Source organism: Sabethes cyaneus, chromosome 3 (assembly GCF_943734655.1).
Source record: "Sabethes cyaneus chromosome 3, idSabCyanKW18_F2, whole genome shotgun sequence".
Classification (NCBI taxonomy): domain Eukaryota; kingdom Metazoa; phylum Arthropoda; class Insecta; order Diptera; family Culicidae; genus Sabethes; species Sabethes cyaneus.
In genome coordinates, this window is record NC_071355.1 from 91,129,535 (window position 1) to 91,153,694 (window position 24,160).

The 24,160-nt window shown below is 38.2% G+C and overlaps 1 protein-coding gene across 6 annotated transcripts in view; it reads right to left on the reverse strand.

The window, feature by feature from the left end:
• LOC128741252 (flotillin-2) overlaps positions 1-24,160 on the reverse strand; it is a 366,737-nt gene that overhangs the window by 13,814 nt on the left and 328,763 nt on the right. For all 6 annotated transcript variants that reach the window (XM_053836929.1, XM_053836928.1, XM_053836927.1 and 3 more), the window contains one exon: positions 20,719-20,827. In XM_053836929.1, coding sequence (XP_053692904.1) covers positions 20,719-20,827 — 109 coding nt within the window. The remainder of the gene's footprint in view (positions 1-20,718; positions 20,828-24,160) is intronic.

Genomic DNA, 24,160 nt, shown 5'->3' on the forward strand with positions numbered 1-24,160 from the left:
TTTGTGGAATTCTACGGGACTTTCGTTAAGCACAGTGAGCTTGCCTAACCCCTAATTTTTTTAACCTATTCTATTTTGATATCTCGGAGTAATTTTAATATAGCTTTAATCGTTCCCTATTTTATTTAGTCTCTAGGATTTTAATTTTCTTTATATTTATTTTTAATGTATGACAATATTATTTTATTAGCAAATTAAACGCATACCCAACCTACCTCTATAATTATATAATTCAATTCATACCGAACTCCAGTATACTGCTATCTAGTTGCGTTTTTCTGCAACCGTACCTATGGGTATAGGGTAAAGATGTGAAACGGTAACACTACCTCACACTCCCCCTGAATAAATTAATTATAAAATAATTAATTTATTTAAACAAACTTTCTTATAATTATCAATAACCCAGGACTGAGTTTTGCCGTTGCGCAAAGCTCGACTTTTAAAATAGCTACCTTCAAGCGTGCAGTTTCTCAAATAGATAATTTGGACAACTTTATACCAAATTCCATTTACTGGCGCTGTTGCTCTTTATAATCGATTAATCAATCTTGACACTCCCAATCATCTCAATTTATTAATTGAGAGGAAACCGATCTATTGCTCTCTTTAGAACAAATGACGAATGGATTCCGAACAATTTTACATTCGAGGTGTATGATCACTTTACCAAGCCGCGTCATTATCGATAGGAAAGTAAAAGTTGTTCGAGATTAGGAAAAAAGTATAGTAGGAAAGTTCGGAATTTTGTGATGAGATTTATTTCACTTCCTGATAACATACTGAAGTTAAACCGGTATTAAAACTTCAGAGCATAGGGATTTACATTTATCGGTTCTTTTGGCCTGTGGAAATTTTTTCCCCATGCGCTTTTTGTTTCATTATCAGAAAGCAAGCACCTGTAATTATTCTGTATGAACGGGAAGGACTTGCAGCATTGGATAAGTGACGCCTACTACTTGATATCGGATTCGCTGGATTCTTATCGTACTGGATAGTGGACAAGGCCACCTAGGTCACAAAACTGCATAGACAAACTATAGTGAATCAGCGCTCAATTCACCAAGCTTCTGGGATATTTATTGCTCTGGATTTCCCGGCTTCAAATCTGCCGAGGAGAAAATGCCAATATTCTTGCCGGCTTCGTCGCACAGCTCATAGGAACTCGTCCCTCGTCTGGCTATTACCGTGCAAAGTATATATGGAGGAGCTAGCTTAGCATTGTAAGCATTGCCTGCTGACGAAAGGGTAAAATTTCGTTTATACACTTTTTCCCCTACTTGATAGACCGGAGCAGCTTTTCGGAATCGCGAACTATAATTCCGACTGCTCTTTTCATAGGCCTTCTCAAGATTTTTAGACACTAGATTAAATATTGTGCGATCAACCCTCAATTTACGTTCTACTCTTTCCTTTTCAGAGAAATCTTCCTTATCAGGCTCTATCTTGTGATCTTCGCCGCTAGCAACAATCTCATGCCCGTAAATGATTCGGAACGGGGTAAATCCAGTGGACGAAGGCTGAGTATTGTTGATAGTAAACTCAACCTCAGAAATGCGAGTATCCCAACGACGGTGATCCGATTTCACATACGTTCGGATACACGCATTAATACTGCGGTTGTGTCTCTCGACAGGGTTTGCCTGCGAGTGATGCCGCGCGTTAGTCCAATGTTGGACTTTATATTTGTCCAAGAAATTTTTAAAATCTTTGCTGAGAAAACAGCTGGCATTATCGCTGATGAGAATTTCAGGCACGGAATAGCGACGGAACCATTGTTCCTCTAAAGCCTTAATCACAATGTTAGTGGATATTTTCCTGACCGGAATTAACATGGTCCATTTGGAAAAAATATCCAGTAATACCAGCAGATGCATATGGCCTGCTTTGCTCCTGGGAAGAGACTGAATAAAGTCTATAGATAGTATCTGAAATGGCTTTGTAGTCAACCTAGCTTTACCCGGCTCCGGGTGCTGCGAAGTGTTAGACGGTTTATATTCTTTACAGGCCGAGCAATGTTGGACGTATTTCTTAATAGCGCTTGCCATGTTCGGCCAGAAATAGCGCTGCCTGATTTTTGGTAACAATTTCTCATAGCCGATGTGGAAGCATTGGTCGTGCTCTTTCTGGAGAATCTCCTTCCGGAGATTCTCTGGAACGCACAGCTTCCACTCATAGCGGTAGTCCAACACCTCGGTCTGTGAGGGGACAAATTTGAGCAGTTTACCATCCTCAATTTTGTAATCTAAGTTACTATCAGGAGAGGTCTGCACTCTCTCAAATAGGCCCGTATACCAATCATTCGTTATTTCCCCAATTTCAATCATTTCGACGGCTCGGGATAAAGCGTCCGGGACAATATTATCTTTCCCGCGTCGATGCTTTATCTCGAGATCATAGCTCTGCAGGGCAATACTCCATCGACTCAGACGGGAGGAAGTCCGCCACTTTCCTTGCATTATGTGAGTAAGAGCCGACGCATCGGTTATCACGATGAAATGTGTGCCCTCCACATAAGGGCGAAACTTGTCTATCGCAGATAAAACTGCTAAACCCTCCTTCTCTGTTGCCGAGTAAGCCTGCTGCGCTGGCGTAAGCTTTTGTGAGAAAAAAGCTATAATTTTTTCTCCGTCGGTATGTAGCTGAGTTAGTACCGCTGCAATCGCACTGTCGCTGGCATCCGATTGAATTTGGAAAGGCAAGCTAAAGTCTGGATTGCACAGAACTGGGGCAACAATCAAGCTTTCTTTAAGTCGCCTGAAGGAAATTTCAGCCTCATCATTCCAAACAATGGATTTTGGCTTCTTACGTAACAGGTTCGTAAGAGGGGCACTTATCTCGCTGAACAGGGGAATAAAACGCCGGTAGTAGTTGGCCATACCTAAAAAACGGCGTAATGCCCGAATTGAGGTAGGCCTCTCGTAGTTTACTATCGGCTCTATTCTCTCTGGATTTGGTTTCAAACTCTTAGCCGAGAGAATATATCCTAAGTAGGGAAGCTCTGGGACACAGAATTTTGATTTGTCGAGATTAATCGACAGATTAGCCGTTTTCAACCGTCTAGCTACCTCTCGTAAGCTGTTCATGTGAGCCTCGAATGTGTCACTCACCACGACGATGTCGTCGAGGTATACGAACACATTCGGTTCTAACTCCCCATAGCCGAGGACCTCGTCCATCAGGCGCGCTAAGCTAGCCGGACTATTCACCAGTCCAAAGGGCAACCTGGTAAAGTGAAATAATCCTCTTCCCAGTATAGCAAAGGCGGTGTATTTTCGCGAGGTTGGATTTAGTGGAATTTGTAGAAACGCTTTGGTTAAGTCTATCGTCGACAGGTATCGACTAGCTCCTAATCGACTCAGGATGCGATCCTGATGGGGAAGGGGGTAAGCGTCCCTTCGAGTTCGCTCATTCAAACGTCGCGCGTCTAGGCATAATCGCACTTCGCCAGTTGGTTTAACGACTGGGACAGTGCTTAAAGACCACTCGCTGTGACTTTTTTCAATTACATTTTGTGTTAACAGTTTATCAACCTCTTGGTTGATCCTTCTCTGCATCTCTGGAGACGTGGGGTACGGGTTCATGCGAATAGGGGGTGCATTGCGAAACTCTTCTTTTAGCTCGATATTGTGAAAAGTTAATGGAGTGACGTCTAACTTCTCGCCATCTATGGCTACTTTAAATAATTTTTTTATCTCTTCTAGCTCGATCACTTGTTCTGGGCTCAAAACTATATCATTTTCCCGTTCTACAGTTGTCTCGTCGCAACACATTACGTCCTCTCTGCTTATTATCGGCTTGATACGAAAAGCACGCCAGAAATCCCCGTATCCCAATATTAATCTTCTGCATAGTGCGGGTGCAACTAAAACAGGCAATATTTTAGTTTGATTGTTAAAAGTGATAGGCAAATTAACATAGCCTTTGACGGGTATATTTTTGCCACCAGCTGTCGTTATGGTAGTCTGGGAAGGAAATATTTTCAGTTTTAAAGATCTAATTAACGTTTCTGCCTCTAAACCCAAGACAGAACGCTGCGCACCACTATCTAAAAGTCCAACGACGTCGGTACCCATGAGGGACACTCTTACAAACGGTCTGTCGTCATCTTGTAGCATCACAAAACATTCTTCTACTTCTGGCTCGGTATGGTAATCATTATTGACAGTGGGTTGAAAGCCACAAGTCAATAGCTCAAATTTAGTGTTATCAATGTCGGGAGGGATTTTAGTTTTTGTTTCAGCTGCCTCCCTTAAGCTGAACCTTGAGAGTTTTTTCGGCAAAACGGACACATACTAGTGTACACGTTCCCAAATCCACATAGTCGACAAAATTTTTGCCTTTCACTCGGACATTCTATGTAATGATGTCCAGGTTTTCGGCAATTATAACACGTTCCGATTGGTGGACGAACGTACTGCTGAGCCAGCGTCTCAAGAGTGCTTTTACTTGACCCTTCTAAGGGATGACTCTCTCTGCCCTGCGTCACTTCCACCTTATCAGTAGTACTTTTTTGATTTCGCACTGCTTGCTCACCGCTCTTAGTGAACTTTTGATCTCGATTGTTGTTTGTAGAGACACGTGGAGTGGTACCTGTTTTATTCGACTGGTTTATAGCTTTCGGGTTTACGGGACTCATTATTTCACTGACCTGTGCAGTTCGATGCTGAGTGGTATTCCCTGGTGATCTTTGATACCGATGGCTATAGTTCTCATCGACCCTTCTGCCATACTTTCTCAGCTTACTGAGTGACTTGATATGTTTGCTCGTGAGAGCATTCTTGTAATCAGGGCGTAAATTCCGCCAAATTATTTTAAATTTACGTCGTTCCGACACAGCTTTTGTCATCGACTGGAAAAATTTTTGAATTTCATGGAAGTAATCCACAAATTTTTCACCTTTCGCATGCAGGCGATTGGTTGCTTGGGTTTCTAACTGGAAATCTAAATCAGGCGGAAGAAATTCACGTTTCAACTGCCTTTTTAATTCTTTCCAGTTTCGAAAATCTTTACTCTCCACTCCCTCCACATACCAATCCCTGGCTCGTCCAGTGAACAAATGTAATGCGGATCGGAATAATTCGCGATCGCTAATATTTTCCGATCTGCTTCGCATTTTTATTTCCTTTAGAAATTCCGCTAATTTAATCCCATTATCTCTGCCATCATATTTTAATCGCCATTCCGAGATAGGAATTCGTTTCAAAGGTTCTTTATTTCGCTTCGATTTCCTATGTTTTCGAGATTTATTCCTTTGGTTTCGCGACTCTTCTGTATCGGAAGAATTATCCGACGTCGTCGAAGACGATGATTGGGAACTATCCCCCGATTCAGTCGAAGAGCTTTCCGTGGAAGTATATGATCTTCCCATTACTGATTTTCTACGTTTTTCATTATTACGGTTCTTACTTTTCTTCGTCCTTTTCTTGTCACTATCCGAACTATCTGAGCTTTGGGTTGGTTCTGTAGATGTTTTCGTCTCTGGCTCGGAAACATCTGTAGTAGATGTACCATCTAATTCTTTCCATTTCAGTTTTTTCCTTTTTTTCGCTTTATCGTTCTTCCCTTCTGGAAGGGCTGATGGTGCTATTCCATCAGTCGAAATATTCGCAGAGGTACTGCTCTGCGCAATCTGAGGTTTCACTTTTTCATTTAACTCTACTAACAGTTTTTCTAATTTCTTTTTTCTTTTAATGTTTTCCTCGGTTTCAAGTTTTCTATCTTTTTCCGCTTGAATTTCTTGTTCTCTTCTCGCTCTTTCTTGGTCGGATATTTGTATGACAAAATCCTTGAAAGCCTTTATTAAAGGTTCAACATTTTCAATTTTTCCCTGCTCGTATTCACTTAACTTGTCTAAAATTTCATCGGATCTTTTCATTGAAGATTCTAGTTGTTGTTGTTTCGATTCGATAGATTTCTGTCCTCCGACAGCACCCTCTAATGCGCTTTCGTCATCCTCCAGGGCCACTACTGTCTCATTCAGAAAATTAATTTCGGTTCTAACTTCCTCTAAAGCTTTTTCGATTCCCCTCTCGACTGGCTCTTCTCTCAACAGTGTTTCGGCTCTGGGAGCGGACGGAAATGGGAAATGCTTTTCGAAAATCTGAGCAATCTGTTTCTCGATTGCCCTGACCTGCGACGAATATTTTCTCGCGTCTAAAGCTACGGATAAATGAGCGATTCTGACCCGATAGTGGACCATTCTTGTTTTCAATTTTTCGATTTGTCTAGGATTAACCTTCAGGTGATCCAGCGTCTCACTAATCTGTGTGAGAGTGGAATTCATTAAAGCAATTTCTTCGGCGGCTGAGCGCCATGTACGAGCAAATGCGGTGGAAACATGTCCCATCGCCCTTTCCTCTTGCATTCTATCTTTTAGCTTACGGCGCTTCACGCTCTCGTGATCCTCTTTTCTGAATAAAAGGTTTCGAATCAAAAGCTCGTGCTCTACCTCATCAACTGTGAGGTGAGACACATCCATTTTCATATATAAACTTTGCAAATCCATCGTATGCACTTATGTATATTATTTAAGGAAAAGCGAAATAAATATTGATCACAAAATTCTAACTTATGTTAATCCGAAATCCTACTAAGGAATGTATTATTGTTCAATGTTACTCAGTCAAGACCCATTAATCAATTTTCAACTCTCTCTAAATTAAACTAAATTTGCTTCGCGGACAACTATTTAGTCCACTCACAATCTCGAAATGTAGCTTTAATAAGCGTACGCGCACTTGTAAGTCATCGATTGTAGTGGAAGTTGTAGTGGAAAGTTATGTTTCGCATTACCGTTACTCACTAACCCTTTGCGTTCTTAGAGACTTTGGAAAATTATATGATTTTACAATTCCTCCTACACTCCGAGTATTCAAAAACTACGTTTTTGAAACCTTGATCTACTTTCGACGAATATGTTGGGCGCCAATTGTTATTGCTGAGGCCAGAGGGGCCTCAGCTGAGTCCACCCCAGGTTCCTGGTCGAACCACTGGGAACCGTGTAGGGGCTGGGCTCTCACGGCCTCTTCTCTGGCTAGCTCGGCTGTGAGGAGCACGAAGGCTCTCAGAGTCGGCTCCGGGTCTACTTTTCGATCAAGGAATCAAACACTCAATTAACACAAAACTAACTTTTATTCCCTAATTTATAAACTCACTGTTTCTCTGCTTCCTACGTGGTCGGCCGACCAATTCAATACACGATGACAAACTCTCAGCTACGCGGTTTCGGCGACCTGCTAAATGTTGGGTGGTATCCGGTAGCGGCTCCAGCTTGTGCCCAGGCCCGTCACGGTCTCAGGTTAGAGCACACGTGACCTCGAAGGCGGGGTTGAACTACTGGGGTTGGGGTTGGGTAGGTATGTCGCCAATACTGGAACTCTGCTTCGGTCTTACCCGGGCCCGTCACAGCCTCTGACACGAGCGCGTGTGACCTCACAGGCGGGGTTTCTGCGTGGGGGTGGTATAAGCTCTTCCGCTGTACCAAGATCGTTGTTTTACCCAGGCCCGTCACCGCCTCTGGCACGAGCGCAGGTGACCTCACAGGCGGGGTTCGTTCGAGGTTGCGGGGATTTTATTATTCAATCTCTTGCCGTCGGGCAAGGCTACAAGTATCAATCCGGGTGATCCGGTTCCGACCAGATTCTGCAAACAATACTAATGGGTCCTGACTGGGATATAACTCTTATTTGATTCCTTTGGCGGAATATATCACACTTTTACTTCCACTTCAGTATTTGGTACTGGAAATCTTCGATTTATAAAATATATTAAGCAACGAGTTTGACACCTCGTTCGATTGGTAACTTGATTTAAAAAGTGATCGAGTCTCACTTGTCGTAGACAAACCGGATCCTCTTCGTTCTAAGTCCAGGCTCTTTTAGCCACTGAACTTCAATTTTGCGTTTTGCATCGCCCTCTATTTTGTTTTGTGGAATTCTACGGGACTTTCGTTAAGCACAGTGAGCTTGCCTAACCCCTAATTTTTTTAACCTATTCTATTTTGATATCTCGGAGTAATTTTAATATAGCTTTAATCGTTCCCTATTTTATTTAGTCTCTAGGATTTTAATTTTCTTTATATTTATTTTTAATGTATGACAATATTATTTTATTAGCAAATTAAACGCATACCCAACCTACCTCTATAATTATATAATTCAATTCATACCGAACTCCAGTATACTGCTATCTAGTTGCGTTTTTCTGCAACCGTACCTATGGGTATAGGGTAAAGATGTGAAACGGTAACAATCTTAAAGGTAAACTATTTATTGAAATAAATAGGAAAATTCAATAAATAGGTAAATTTATTGAAAAATTATTTCTCTATTTTTTCTGTCATGCAAAGATTGCGTAGAGACAATACATTTAGTTGCAAAAGATTTCGGTTAACATGCTCATTAGCCTTATCAGCTAGGTAACTTAGACAGCGTTCATCTTTATCAACATCAATGCAGCTGTACTGCGTATACTAGATTAAAAAGTCAATGCGGTGCAATTCAGAATACGGAAGCTACTATATATTAAAATACGGCACGAAAGATTACGATTACATATATGACAATTGGTATTAATTACTTGAATTAAACAATTATATTAAAACTACGTTTTATGAACAAACTAGTAGTTATATTATTGTTGCTACGTTGCAAAACTTAATCGACACAGATGCGAAAGTCATAGTTAACTAGGCACTTCACAATGCTGTATTTTTTACATGCATTTGTGTCACTTTTTTCTAGTTTACCTATCGTGGAGCACGGTGTATGATTTCACTAATGAGATTGTCAAATTTTATAGCACTGATCTATCACTATTCCACACTCAGCAGATGATTATTGTCGTATGTTGCAGTTCTATTTTGCTTAAAAAGTCCAATATGTTAAAATAATATATATTCCAAAAATATGTATATGTTGAAGAGAGCTATCATGCAGCACTAGATAACAAACTATTTTGAAAGCCCCCTTTAATATTATTTCGCAACTTTGAAGTGTGTTATATAATCCGATAAAAACAAGACGAATAATAAATTTTAACTTTAAATTGATGATTACTTTTTAATTTATTAGTACTAAAATGGTCGTAAATTTTTTGATAAAATATAAATTGATGTTTTAATAATGAAGACTATCAAAAGTTGTCAATTTTAAGAGCGCTGCAGTTGAAAGCAAAATGATAGTTGAAACAATTACTAGTCGAATAATGGATTAAATTAGATTACAGTATTAACACTTTAATGATGTTTGTACACAAACTATAACGGTAAGAACATGTACATATCAAAACTTTTAATAACAAACTGTGAACAGAAGCAATGTTGGTAAATTCGCACAATAATAGAAAGAAAATTGCAATACGTCAGTCTCCACTATCTAGCACTATTGCACAAAACTGATGGAAATCGATTTTTCCCTGCACGGCACGGGTACTGAATGGCTATCGAAGCTTTCTGTTAACCGGTCACAAAGCAACTGGATGGTTTGCCGTGGAATCGCACAACGAAAACATGGTTATCAGTATACATCTACATCAATTTATTGCGAGTTTGTTTGTCACGAGTATGCAGGCCATAGTTTGGCATCTGCTGCATGACAAACTAGAACTAATATTTGTACCTAAGCGATATGCATCTAGAACCATTCTTATCGTTATGTGAAGGAACATAGTGTGTACATTTACCCGCTAGCACGCGGTAGCGTAGCAACTTATTCCTTAATATCGGGTCGGCAGCTGATTTTTAACGTGGCATTGACATCGTGACACATAAGTAGCTCAGAAGTTGTCTCTACCGCGAGTCAAGGCGAAAATTCATTGATCACGGTAATTTGCTCAATTGGTAGAAAGGTTGCTTTATTCTAGCTTGCTTCAATTCTGAGTGGCGCAGAAAGATATCTAGTTCGATGGAATATTGAACACTTTTTTGTTGAAACATGATTTGCAGTATAAAGTAACTGCATAATTGAAGTACTGGAGCTAGTTTATTGTTGTTAGCTCGCGGAGTAGTATATCGTCAATAAGATCAAAACGGGGTATGCCACAATAATGGATGCAGTAATCCATCTTCGACTTCACGTACATGAAAACACGAACAACGAATACGGTATAACAAAGAACAAGTTCAGATCCTAATTTTGATCGTTTTTCACAATTCTATTTCCAATTTCTAAAGCATAATGAGTCAAACACATGCTTAAATCGCTGGCATAAAATGCCATGAGCGTTATGCCGCAGCTCAACATGAATTGTGTATAGCAGTTATTAATTTATCTCCAATAGACAATCTTAAAGGTTCAACACGATAGCGAAATGGATGAAGCACCTAACGTTTGTATTGCTTGATTGGACGCATGGTAAATGACTCGCAAATCGTAAGTTTGGACATAAGCAAACATTGTAATAATATTATTGTATGTAGTCTACAAATGCATGACGAATAAATAATTAAATAAATATTAAATCAGTTAAAGGAATACGGTAATGAAAATCAGTCGAAGTCCGGTAGCTTATCAACTGCCGAAAAAACAGTTCTGCTAATATGTACTTGAAATTATACCGACAAGTAGAAAACAATGTGCAATATGAATAGTTGCTCGATTTTGTACAAAAGAAAATCAGGGGGTTTGTTGGTCTTGGTGGCAACTATAATGGCAATACCTAACGATCGACCAACCTACGCACGTACAATTCTCGAATGAAATTATTTTGACTAAACAACGTCTAATATTTTCCAATTGCTCAGGAGCTTGCAGCAGAAATTTCTTATTTACTGTATTGCGTTAAATTTATAAAAATATTTTCAATCAATTTATTTTCAAAATAAATTGGGAAATTACCATGTCATAAACGTGAACAACTGTTTTCTTCATTTATCGAATGAATTTTCGTAATTAAAAATTGTTTTCTGTGTTTTTTCGATTCGATTTTCGAAAATATCGATTTAACTCTTCAATGGCAAATTTTAACAGTAGGTATTAAAAAGAACTGATTGACCGTGAACTGCTTAGTGATGGCGGTGAAGGTGACATGAACAAAATTTTCGACAATCGAGCAAGCCTAATATCTCTATGCCTAATATGCCTAATATGTATGTTTAACTAATGGTCGCAGTGATTCAGGCTCCTATAAAAAAGCCTAATATGTGCTCTTTGATTCGGAAACTTCGATTCAACTTTTCCTTGACAAATCTTGATAGCTCCAAATGCTTGGTGATGGTGGATGAGTTATCGTAAATTTAGTTATTCGACAAATAAGCAAATAAGTTGTATTTTCACATCGATTGTTGCTCTTGCATATAACAAGTCGTAAAATGGAAGACAGAATTAGTTTAAGGAGACACCGAAAGTGGCTAACGTTATTGTGTTAGAGCGACTCACACTGTACTGTACATCTCATGTGTTCGTTAAAAACCTAAACGTTTATTTGAATGTTGCATTAGTATTGGTAATATATGTCAAATGGCAGAGCTTGCAAACATAAACACAGTTTATCCGCAGCCAACCGCACCGACCACGAACATCCCGATATATGGTGTATTTTCTTTTTTAAGACATTCCGATTCATCTAAGATTTGCAGCAGCAATCCTATTGATCCTATGCATTCAATAGGATGGCTAATTAATCCGTTTGCATCGAAGGCGAGTTTTTGATTGCTGATCAGCTGTTGTTTGTTTACATTCTCTAAGCTTATCGATGCTGCAAAAGCAGAAAGCTCTTTAAAAGCTCATTGATGTGGCGAAACTTTGAGACCGTGGTGCTGTTTTTTTCGGAAAGCGCTAGTGCAACGAAATATGTGCGCAACCAAATATCTATTAACCAATTCCAGATTATACGTTTTTTGAACACCTAATGATCTATATGATCCGTTGAATTTATTTTCCATTAGTAATTACGTTTTGCTGAGCGTTTGTTGATATATACCGGGTCGATAAATGGAATGCAAAATTTAGGAAATTCTAACTGCACTAGGAGCACTGTTTACGTGCTCTGCCAATACATATGCATTTTTAAGGCACAAAACAATACATGCATCGAACGGTAGCCATTAATCCAGCCATCTTTGAACCATTTTCGGTTTCCCCTTAACGCTGTTTTACGCGAAAAAAGGACGTTTTATCATGTCTAGACGCGGCAAAGAAGCAAATTTAAAAGAAAGATAAGTAGCAACAAGTTCAATGTAGTTTGAAAGTTATTACAATGGCAACTTAGTTGATAATGTAATATGATTACGTTTGTAAACGTTTATTGTAATTTTTAAAGCAAATAAAGCAACATATGATATTTACACTTTCTAGAAAGTTACGTTTTTTGATAGTATCAAAAAGTTTGTAGAACATGTTGAATCTGTTAGATAAGGTTGTGTGTACATAACGTTTAAAAATCTGATTTTAAGGGAGTCACAACAAAAAGTCAATTATATCTCGCAAACCATATGATGTAGATACTTAGTATCTTCGGCAAAGTTTAATGAAATTCAAAGTTCTACAACTTTGCCGAACACATGAGCATGCTATCTAGTTCCTATAAAAAATTAATTTTTTCAAATTTGTTATCCCCTTAATATCTGATTATATGAAAATGTCATTAGATGCAGAATACTTTTTATGAAACTTCTCCTAAGACACCTAAGCTCGAAAACGTCAGGAAAAGCGAGAAAAGACATTTGACCGCCTTTTTCCGGAATGGTCCCACTGTGCGCCGCACTATGGCGCAAAGCTGGCCAAAAGTCAAAAATCCAATTTCATGCTTTTGTCATTATTATATTTTTATCATTTTCTAAAATACTTTGGGGGGTTAACTTGAAAATTCTAGCTAGTTTGAAGTTAAAATGAATTTTTGACAAATGTCTAAAGTTGAACATGTTGAAGAATGATATTTTGTTCTTCCATACAAAATGTATGGGAAACTCAACACCAATATTCAGCGATCAAGAAAGTATGGTGGGAAACGTAAGAAAACGATCACGTTAAATGCAACTTATAGGAAATTTTCTCTACTTTTTGGAAAACTAGGTGGCTTTCTGCGCTTTGCTGCGCTAAGGAAGTAATATCGATTTTTTGACGGGTATATTAGAAGTGGTTTCTTCTTGTTACATGAAGGAATGATTTTCTCTTCCATAGGAGAATTCCACGAAAGTCCTAACTAAAAATGCTCCGGGTTTGTTCAAATTTTGTGTAGTTGTTTCTTTTCGGAAAATTTTAGACCCCTGACTTTTTACTTGGCGCTTAGGGTGTCTTTTTCTGAGTTAGGGTGATGCTAAAAATCATCATTTTTGACTAATTTTCTTACTTTGAAAATTCGCAACTGTTGAATTACTGAACCGATTTGAATTTATTTTTATATAGCGAAGATACCTTACGATGGCGCTTCGAAAGGCTAATTCTATAGTTTGAACGAGCTTAGTGGATATCGCAATTTACACAATTTTTTTTAGTAATATTTTTTTATGGTTTGTGAAGCACCCTAATGCATTATGATACAAGTTTTTTATGCTTTCAACGGCAAATACAAAATTTACCATCTCAAAAACAAAAACCACATTAAAACAAGTAAAACACGAAACTATTTTTTTTTAAATTTTGTGAACCACCCTAATGAGCGACCATTTTTTTCGATTTCTGATCCCAAATTTGAAATCAGTGACCCAAAATTAGTTGAAGATGTTATATTCAGCCGATTTGAAGTAACTTTTGACTTTTGGCCAAGCTTTGTATGGAGGAGCGCCACTGTGCGCCGCCCCGGTTGACTTGTTACAACAAACTACATACAAGTCGTGTTTTTGTCCAGTTTTTGGTAGGTCGCTGCGACTGGGAGAATACGCTGAACGCGCTAAATTCGCTAAATTCGCAGATTCAGTGTTCAGAACGTGATAAAGCATTTCCAACTGGCAGGTTTTACCACTCGCGATAACAAGCAGACTAGAATCATCCTATTTCATTTGTAGCTAACCATCCGTAACTACATACAATTGAACAAACTCCTGAATGGGATTGCCATTGGCAAATGAGGAGTGTTGCCGATCATTTAAGCCGTTTTGCTGCGAATCGAATTACCAAAAACCGTTCTTTTCAGAATGAAAACCTTCGTAGATGAAAATATGAAAGATGTTTTTTGCTCTACTGACTGTAATGAAACTTTCAGATTTTGTTGAAACATAAAACTGCGATACCATTTGGTTTGTCCTTAAGTCCACCAAAATGGAAACATCAACAAGAGAGAGTACAGTTCTATTGATTGTATTATTTAAATTGGTTATATAAGAATTGACTAAGTTTTCCTTCAACTTTCATTGGTTCGGTAACATCTCTGAAATGTACTGAGGATTGACTGAATTAGAAGCGTATAAAACGTTTCCACTCGTTACACTCGTTACATACAATGCAAATTAGCAAAGCATCTCCGACCAATCACGAAGCGAGAATTTCTAGTTACACAACGCATCATTATTTTCAATTTTTTAATGTCGCGCACCTCAAAATCAATAGTTTTTTATTGGAGTCGATACGTAGAAGATTTTCCGATCGATTAGTGTAAATATTTCTGAAATCGATTAAGAGTTGGCTGAATTCTAAGCGTGATGCCGTTTTTTCAAACCAAACTCAAAGCGAATATTTCTAGTTTGACAAAGCTTCATTATTCTCAATTTTTCAATAGTGCACACTTAAGAATCAATAGTTTTCTTTATTTGGGTCGACGTGAGAAGATTTTCTAATCGAGTGGTGCAAAAGTATTGAAAATCGATCGGGAAACCGTTATTAACGTTCAAAGCATGGCCACCTCCGAGATAGATTTTTTTAAATGACACCCTATCTAGCCAAACCTTGCCGTAAACTGTAGTCCTACATCAAAGTGATGATAAATTCGAGACACCATGTGGATCGAAATTTGGATAAACATAACAAAATAAGGACAGGGTTAGATGAAGGGCCCAATAATGAGATATTTAATAATTGTTACTGTTGAAAATGCAACCAACGAGGCGGAAATTTGTCGGACGGTGAACCTCTGCAAATGTCAACAGTGACTTAAAATGCTAGATAGATGGATGTCACCGCAAATGTAGGTACTATCTTCGCGGGGTCTTCTATCTCACGGTCTTGTCCATGGCAAACTGATAATTCAGGAAGCGTGGTGAGAACAACTGCAATTTGGTCTGACATCAAACGACATAGGACCACTGGAACTCCATATCTTTCCGGATGCGAACGACAACGCATATGCCTGCATGGTGTAGTTCAGAACAGGCCAAGACGAACGTCGCTCCGTTGAATACAATATCAGTTCCACGAATGCAGTTGTAAGGTTCGATACTGGGAAAAACATTTTTGAAAGCCACTCCTTGACTATAGAGCGGAGATACAATAACTGTGCTAGCACGTGGATTTAATCCGATCACCGGAGATATCGGCAGTTTGACGCCCTCAAATTGGGACAAATATTGTTGAAAATGGAGGCTGCCGAGTGGAACTACGTACCGTCGAAAAAGGACGCTACAGACCAAGCAACGAACTGGGGTAAGGGTCCCCGCTAAGTTCCCTGAAAATGGATAGTTCGCGGCTTTGGGCTTCGCATTTCCTTCATCTGCAGAAAGAGAATGGCCGAAAGCATCACTGGCGGGGACAGAAGAAAATGGCGACGACCCACGATCCAGTATGGTGCACCGAGAGATCGCCAGAAAGCAGTTTATAGACTTCAGTAGGTTTTCAAAGAGGAAACGCTTATCAAAATGTTAAACGCTTCCCAACACACGTTAAACACGTAGATGTTAAATGCTTCCCAACACACGTTATCATCGGTACCTATACTGCCCATAAATGCATAACAGTCCCATTTGACTTTTCACCATTTTTGAGATAAACTTGGGAATCATCTTTAAATTAACTGTTCTTTCAATATTTCAAACAAAAAAGTTATGTTTGTTCCGAAGATGTTGAAAAAAATATCAAACTATGTCAGTCCCATATTACAAATAAACGCATAACAGTCACAGTAAAAATATATCAATAAGTATCTGTTTTTTGGAAATACCTGGACCGATTCGACTGCAGCAACTACCAAACGGAAGATTTTATGGCCTAGAAGAACACTATTGAGGAGAATTTGGATCGGATGTACGATTCCGAAGTTACAGTGGGAACAAGTTCCGGAATATATGGGACTTGAACATAGAAGCACCTTGAATCACAACAAACCCATCATGTGACGCCTATAAATACATGGATTTGCAAATCTAGTCGTATAAAGTGTTCAAGACGTCATTGGCCACATCTAAACATGTCCGTGAATGTTCCAGATACCTCTACGAGGATCAGTTTCTGAATTTAACTATAATGCACCATGAGACTTCTCTAAGTTGGTACTCGAAATTGCAAAACTAGTTTGAAATAGTTCATTTGTTGTCACATATACATAGTGTCCAGGGTCGCATTGGTCATACGCGGACACGTTATGGGACCTCACTGTAAACTCAAGATAACAAATTACAATAAAATGGGAGAAAATGCCAGGAAGAGATTTGAGTCAAAAAGGACATTTTGAATAATTGAATTGAACGAGCACGTGAATTATCAAAATAACAACGAGACGTGGTTTTGAAAGTAATGCCGAGACAACGCAAGGATCAAGGCATGCTGTGGCTGTGACTGTTATGCGTTTATTCTTGCTTATTCAGGCACAAATAAACGCATATCAGTAACTTCGGCAGTTTTTCTAAGTTTTGGAACAAATTTTAGGTCACTTGTGAACATATTGCTTGTAAAAGTATTCTGTTATGTACATTCAAGTGATTTTATGACGATTTGGACGATTTGTTTCTAAAATCGATTCAATATTAAAGAAAAATTGTCGTGGCTTCAACAGCGTTTTTCGTAGTTGCACGTTTTTGCAGATGTGACTGTCTTCCATTTATGGGCAGTATACTAACCACGAAATACAGAGAGACTCCTGAGCCAGGAAGAGCTTGAGGGGGCTGGTAACTATTAGCGGTGCTCGGTACAGGTGAAAGCAAGCCCGGGCAAAGTGGCAGCGCTGAAAACCGAAGGCTCAAAGAATGCGATAGGGAAACCTGCAAAGTTTAGAGATTCTTCTTCCTTGACGACCGAGGAGCTGTGTGTGTGAAGCCATACGAAACCAACGATTTCAAATATCTGAAAGTCCGGGCGCAAAAGCATCGTCTGTTGTACTTTATTGGATGCCCACCATGGCAAGTTTTTACATGTAAACTGAGAAATTATTGTAAATGAGCTCAAGCAGCGATTCCACGTGTCGAGCTTGCATCGTCGTCGAACGAATCGTTAAGAAGTATCTATACTGCAAGTTCGGGAGTACGAAGCCGATTGTCATGACGCCACTATTTTCATCTCGACACACCCCAGCTAACACAACATCGTAATAGAAAGTTAACATTAAATCGTATGCATGTCGATTTCACATTGGAATGTATAATGATTAGAGTATGTTAAAACAAAGTGAACACTAAGTTGTTTCGCAGTCGTACCTGTCCTCATATACAACTCATGACCACGAATTATAAAGTAGTATAACTTTTTGGGAAATGGCGTATGTAGTCAAACCAAAATCGCAACAAATTTTCAGTTACTCTCGGACGTTTCGCTTTTTATTTTTAACGTCGGAGAGTAACTGAAAACTTGTTACGATTTTGGTTTGACTACATACGCCATTTCCCAAAAAGTTACAAACAACAATTAGTCGACACCATACTTTAAAGTAGTATAGATGATTGCAATATTAAGTTATATCTTGATCATATATCCAGAAGTATTATGTTGCGTGTTTTAAAAACCACGCAAGATAGAATTATAAAGGATGGTCAAAATTTTCGCACGCATATTACCTCTACTTCGGTACTTATATGTTCTTATGTGGAGTTAAATATAACTCGTTCAGAAATAATTTCGTATATCTCGATTACAAAATCGAGATATACCTTTGGTGGGTATTGTTTACTGGGACCCCACACCTGCGCCCTTTCTCATTTGTCGGGATTTTGGACCAGTACAAGTTCGGATTGGCCGAAGCGTAGTTTTATTTACTTGTTTATCCATACTAGCTGTCCATTGGCCTATGAGGTCATCTATACGTTGTTATCGGATTCCTGCTGATCGCTGATCGGTTCATCGCTCGTCGATGGGCACCTTGGTTGTGAGATCAATAGCACGACAATGGTTTCCAGGGTGCTAGCCGTCAGTTGCGAACAGAAATCAATGGCACCCGTACCATTCGAAACATTCACCAATGTGAATGTGGGTTTTCAATCCGCCTTGAGTTCCACACTTCAGTGGGCGTTGGGAGCCACTAGTACGGAGTGTCATAACTGTGCCAAAAGCCTGTTCCGCTCACAGAATCTAGATGACGATACATTGTTGATGAAACCGAATTCATCGTGAACTCACGACTTTTGACGTTCGTCTCAGTTCAAGCTGGCGATTAAGAGGCACTCACCCCTAGCCATAGTTCATAGTTTTGAGCTCTAACCAACCTCCGTAGACGTTAACAGAAGTCAATCGAGCTGCGAGAACCAATTAGGGCATAGTGAGGCAACTGATTGATCAGTTTTGGACAAGATGGACAAGACCGGAGTATTTGGCTATAATCGGTCACCATTCCAAATGGTAGGAGGAGTTAAAGGTCTGATTTCGTCCGTTATTCCAAGACACATCGGAAGGATGCGTTAAGCTTGGGTGTAATCATTAAATGGATACGTCAATCGGTTTCGAAGCTGGTGGTGCTGGCTGCGGAAGCAGCTGATAAAGCGGAACCGGAATTTCCACAACACGGGCCAGGGGATGTTGAAGACGCAGTAAACGGAACGGCTTAGTCGACCGACTTAGTATCTTTGCGGTCAACAGTGACCGATAAAGATTGGCGGTTGGATGGCATTGGGAATTAAAAACAAACGATAAAAGGTTAAAGTCAGAACGTCAATTAACGTAGATAGGAGCACCAGCATGGCTATCTAAAATTTCTCGATAAAGCAACCTCGATTCAAAGCAACTTTGATATAACGTAACTCGATATAAGATAACTTTTACCTCGATATAAAGTAATGTTTTTAAAACAACTGTATTAACTTTAATTGTGGTGTAACCTCGCATTACTACTGTGCAAAAATTATTTCTAATTCTTAGATGTTGTAAGTTATGATAAAATTTCGTTATTTAGATTTCCAAATTTCAATTAACAAAATCTTTACACACTCTTCGCTTCTTCATATTTCTTAATGAATCAATCAAACTACAACACCAATCATCGTGAAATTTGAAAGTTAACGGTTTGAACGGCTTCCCTTTCATTTACAATCAATTTTGTTCGAATAGGAATGAATTTCGTTTTTGCTTCGATATAACGTAACGAAAATAAAAATAAAGTTGCTTTACATCGAGGTATTGCTGTAATATCATTATTCTACCACTAATTATAATTTGAATTCATTGTTGAATTTGCCTGATATAAAGGAAACCGAATAGTAAGGAGTGGAAATCATTTATATATGCAAGATGTAAATTAAAACCAATACGTGGATGCAGCCCAGGAACTGATTTGAAAGATGGTGGGAAAATTTAAAAGTCAAGTATTTTATTGACTAAAATGACGCAATTTAATCGTAATACTTTATGCACATCATAAAACTGAATACTTTTTGTCATAGATGCTATAGTAAGTTAGAGAAAGCAATCGAACAGTAGTGGGCAAAAATCGAAAGGCTGTGATGAAGAAAACTGATTGGATCCGCATCAAGCTTTTGTTTTTAAAAGGCAAGTCAGAGTGCGATGAATGTTTGAAATGTTTCGTTTGCTGCACAGTAACCTATTTTTATTTATAATTTCTATAGGCATACATCCATAATCCATGAATTAGCTTTTTTAAAATTGCTCGAAAGAACTGTGCATTTATATAACTAACTTTTCTTTCTTTATACTGGTTATTCCACTTACAGAGAGTTCTCCTGTCTCCTATTCATAGAATTGAGACCATTGTTAGTGAAATCGTTGGTTTTCGAACTGGTTGAGAAAGACGAACCTGCAGATTTATTAACTATTTGCGGATCAAGTCGGCGGAGTACGATTAAGTTAAACGAAATGAGTTGTGACAAATATTGCCTGAATAAAACTTTCATAGGAAGCTGGATAAACTGAATTGAATGAGGCTGAAGGGACCATGACAATTCTTACGTCAGCGCATAACTGAAGTTAAAGCTTGACTGTAAGACAATCCATGCAGAAGAACAGCAAACTAAAAATAGGAGCATAAAATTCGCAGGCAGAATTTTCACCTTGGTGGACTAAGAATCTAACAGTTGTACTATGCGTATTCAAAATTAAATAAAAAATAGCATACTTCATGATGCACAATTTGAAATGATGGAGATCATCGATGTCGATGACCATCCAAACGCGTTGAAAGACGAAGGAAGCCGTAATAAATAAGGCGTTTGCATTAAGTAGTAAGAAAAAGCGGACGCATGGTTGCTTTAAAATTTGCATTGCAGTACTTCCGAAAAATTCTTTAATCCTAAGTTTGATTTCCAGTGTAAAATCCTAGTCAATTGTTTGATTCAAACATCCGGACCTGCTATTATAGATCGCTAAATCGTAAGGACTGCATTTCATTGGACTACCAACGACTTTTTCAGATTGACGAACGAAAAAATTTCGTTCAGAGTAACTTCTCCTGTTGCTGACTACGGCTTTGGCTTACCGAGAATGGCACGCAGATGTCCTTCCAGGGTCTGCAGGATTGTCATCTTGATTTCCTTCACCGATTTTCCCAGAAATTGTTCGCTGGCGGTACCGAGCAGCTCGTCGGCCTGATGGTGAAAATAATAGACGTTCATCATCTACAAGAAAAAGAAATGAAAAAACGCAGGGAATGAGATACGGCTATCCGTCCGTGAGGGCCCGTTTGCCGTCTACAGAGCTGCATTTTGTCTACTCTCGGGATGGCGTGTGTGAGTATCATTTGCGCTAATTTCGGCAACAAACACAAGGAGCACGAGTGTTTAACGGTAACCGGTGAAGGTGAATGTGTTTTTTGCTCTAGAAAGATTTTGCCATGTTTCAAAAAATCATGTAAGCTAACTAAGTGAAACACACGACATGACTAGCGAAACGAAAACGTATCTGACTATAGTGAATCTTCTATCCGATCGTTCAATCGATGCAAACACGCTTCTAAATAATCAATTCACTTCCTTTATCACTCAGTTTAATCTTAAAACTATTGCAAAACAATCAATTGCTTGGAAAATAAAAATCTTACCAAAAATACAAAATTCAAAGAAGAATTCGGTAAAACCATAAACTCAAGTAAAACGGAAACGGAAACTCTACAATGACGGATAGTGGTGTGGAGGAATGGGGGTGAGCTTTTTTCATTTCTTTTTCATGTAGTTATGCTGTAGAAATAAAAAATATATTTGGTAAAGGTGGCACTACAAATAAAAACAAAATAAAAACAAAAATAATATATTACTGCTTATATAATCAAGAAAATACGGCGATGTAGAACTTTGCCAAATTATTTAAAAGTGTAACCGAAATTGTTAATACCAGTGCTATCGTTAGAATTACAGCCTATAAATTACAACTGAGACAAATGAATTTATTCAAATCAAACAGACTTTCAAAATATCAAATGCGAGTATCGTTCAACAATGATTTACATTCGAAATAGTAGAAGCAAACAACGAATAATCATTCCTGTTTTGTTGTGGTAATAAACTAATGTTAAGCTGTGTTTTTCTGAAAATAAAATTACAAAAAAGTAAAATTGGTACTTTAAAGCATGATTGGTGATTTGATGAGATTTGTAGGTAAAGCTGTTTGAAAATCCGACCCAGCCTATTTGAAACTTCCTGGTAAATTACACATAAATTACACTCCTGGTGAATTATGTGACTTCATGGATTTAGATGTAATGAAGTTGACGCATTGTAGTTCTTAACTTGCAGTACCTGATTTTCAAACAATTTTCCGAGGTACTATTTACAGATTCTGAATAAACGCCTAACCTGGCTTTAAAGTACAATAAATTTTTTCGTGTTAATTCAGCAATATTTGTCAAAGCCTTGTTCAGGGATGGTACAATCACTTTGATTCAATTTACATTCATTTGACAGTACCGTCTCAGTCATGCAGAATTTGAAAAAGTTATATTTGGGACGATTGAAGAACTAGTTATTATCTACAACTTTTCTGACAAAAGTATTGCTGTATCTTTTGTATTTACGGTGCTACAATGCTAGTACTCTTTAGTGACTAAGTGATCGTTCATTTAGTCCTTAACGAGTTACTAACATTGTAGCGCCGTAACGACAAAAGATACAGTAAAACTTTATTCAGCAAAATTGTAGATAATAACTAATTCTAGAAATGTCTCATATAAAACTTTGTTAAATTTTGTTTGGCAGTCTCAGTACTGTCAAATGAATGTGAATTGAGTCAAAGTGATCGTGCCATCCCTGGCCTTGTCGATAAGGGGCTGCCCATTCGGTATAATGCTATTTGGCATAATACTTCAAACATCATTTTTTGACCAAAAGGTCGCTAGATTGATCAGGGTGAGAAGGTCGCAAGCCGCGAGTGTTTACTTGCAGTTGGAAGCGCAGATCAACTCTTTCTAGGTTTATTCGTTGCATTTCCTCACATGATTTCGTTTCTGTTAGCAAATTTGGCCACAATATCAAAGCTTGGCAAAGACTTTTATAACTCTTGAGCTTTGTAAACGACACACAGTCTGAGAAAAAAGAAAAAGAGGAGAAAATTTTATTTTTTCAGCTATCTTTTTTTCTTCTTTTTCTTTTTTCGCAAGCTGTGGTTTGTTTACAAAGCTCAAAAGTTGTGAAAGTCTTCGCACAGCAGTGGCCTTTTATTTCGTCGAAGTTGTTCCACGCCGCACTAGAATGCTTATGTTTTTCGGCCACTTGTCGTGGTCGGATCATTATAAACTTAGTATCAAAATAAGCGGAAAATACTGTAGAATCAAAATCTGAATGATGATGTCCCCTTAAGCCAACAAGTCGTTATGCCAAATGACTTTATGCCACACAGATTAGCCCCTTGTCGATAAGTGTTGTCATTTGAGTCGAAAATAAAAGAAAGCTTTAAAATCGAATTTTGAATGCAAAACGTTAAAGTTAGCAAACTTTGGCATATTTAAGATACCAATTATTTTTAACCCAGTAGAAGTTCAAACTACGGATATTTTTATTTTTAATATGTGGAATCTGTCAATTATTGCGCAAAAAAGCCTTTTTCGTGCCTACTCGGATAACGAAAATAAAAATAATTATAATAATTAAACAAAATAACCCACTAAACTTATATGTCAAAAACCAAATACCAGCAGTAGTTGGTCAGTGGTAGAGTGAAGGGAAAGATAAGTCAAAACCAATGATATGATATTGACACAGATATAGGTGTTTCGTACGTTCACTAAACTACATAATACAGCATTAAAAGTTCAATAAAACAGCACATCGATCACAACAAGCAGATTACCAGCAGAGGTACAAAACATAAGACTAACTACTATAAAACTTACTTTGTCATATTTAATCTAAAATAAAGAAAGGCTATTAGGATGTTCGTTTATAATATATGTGGATTTGCATGCTATGGACGGTTCAATTGTAAAAACCTTGAACGTAATTTACAATAATTGATCACTTCATCATTGTGTATTCTAGGCATTAGTTTCGAACAGAATGTATTTTGATTATTCGTTTGAGTTTTTTTAATTTAACGCGGTTTGCGTATTTTGTTTATTAAAAATGGAAAAAATAAGTATAAAATGTTTTGTTGAAATTTTTAGGCAAATCGAGTAATGAATCTTGGCAGTAAATAATAGAAAAACGAAGGAAAAATGGAAAAAATTGGGTTTTTCTCCAAATCAACTCAATAAAGTATTTCTTACGCTTCACTAATTCAATTGTAACGCAAACTACGAAGCCGTTTAATTATGCTGTAAAACAAGTTTGGCTGTAGTAAAAATTTCACCAGCTAAATAATCATTCGCTATACTTTACTCAAAGAGCTGCGCCTAGCAGTCAGCTCGCACTAGGAAATGGGGATGCACTATACATGGGTATGGCTTTCATTGTCAGTCTATACACAAGAACAGTACCGCTGTGGGTGGAAAT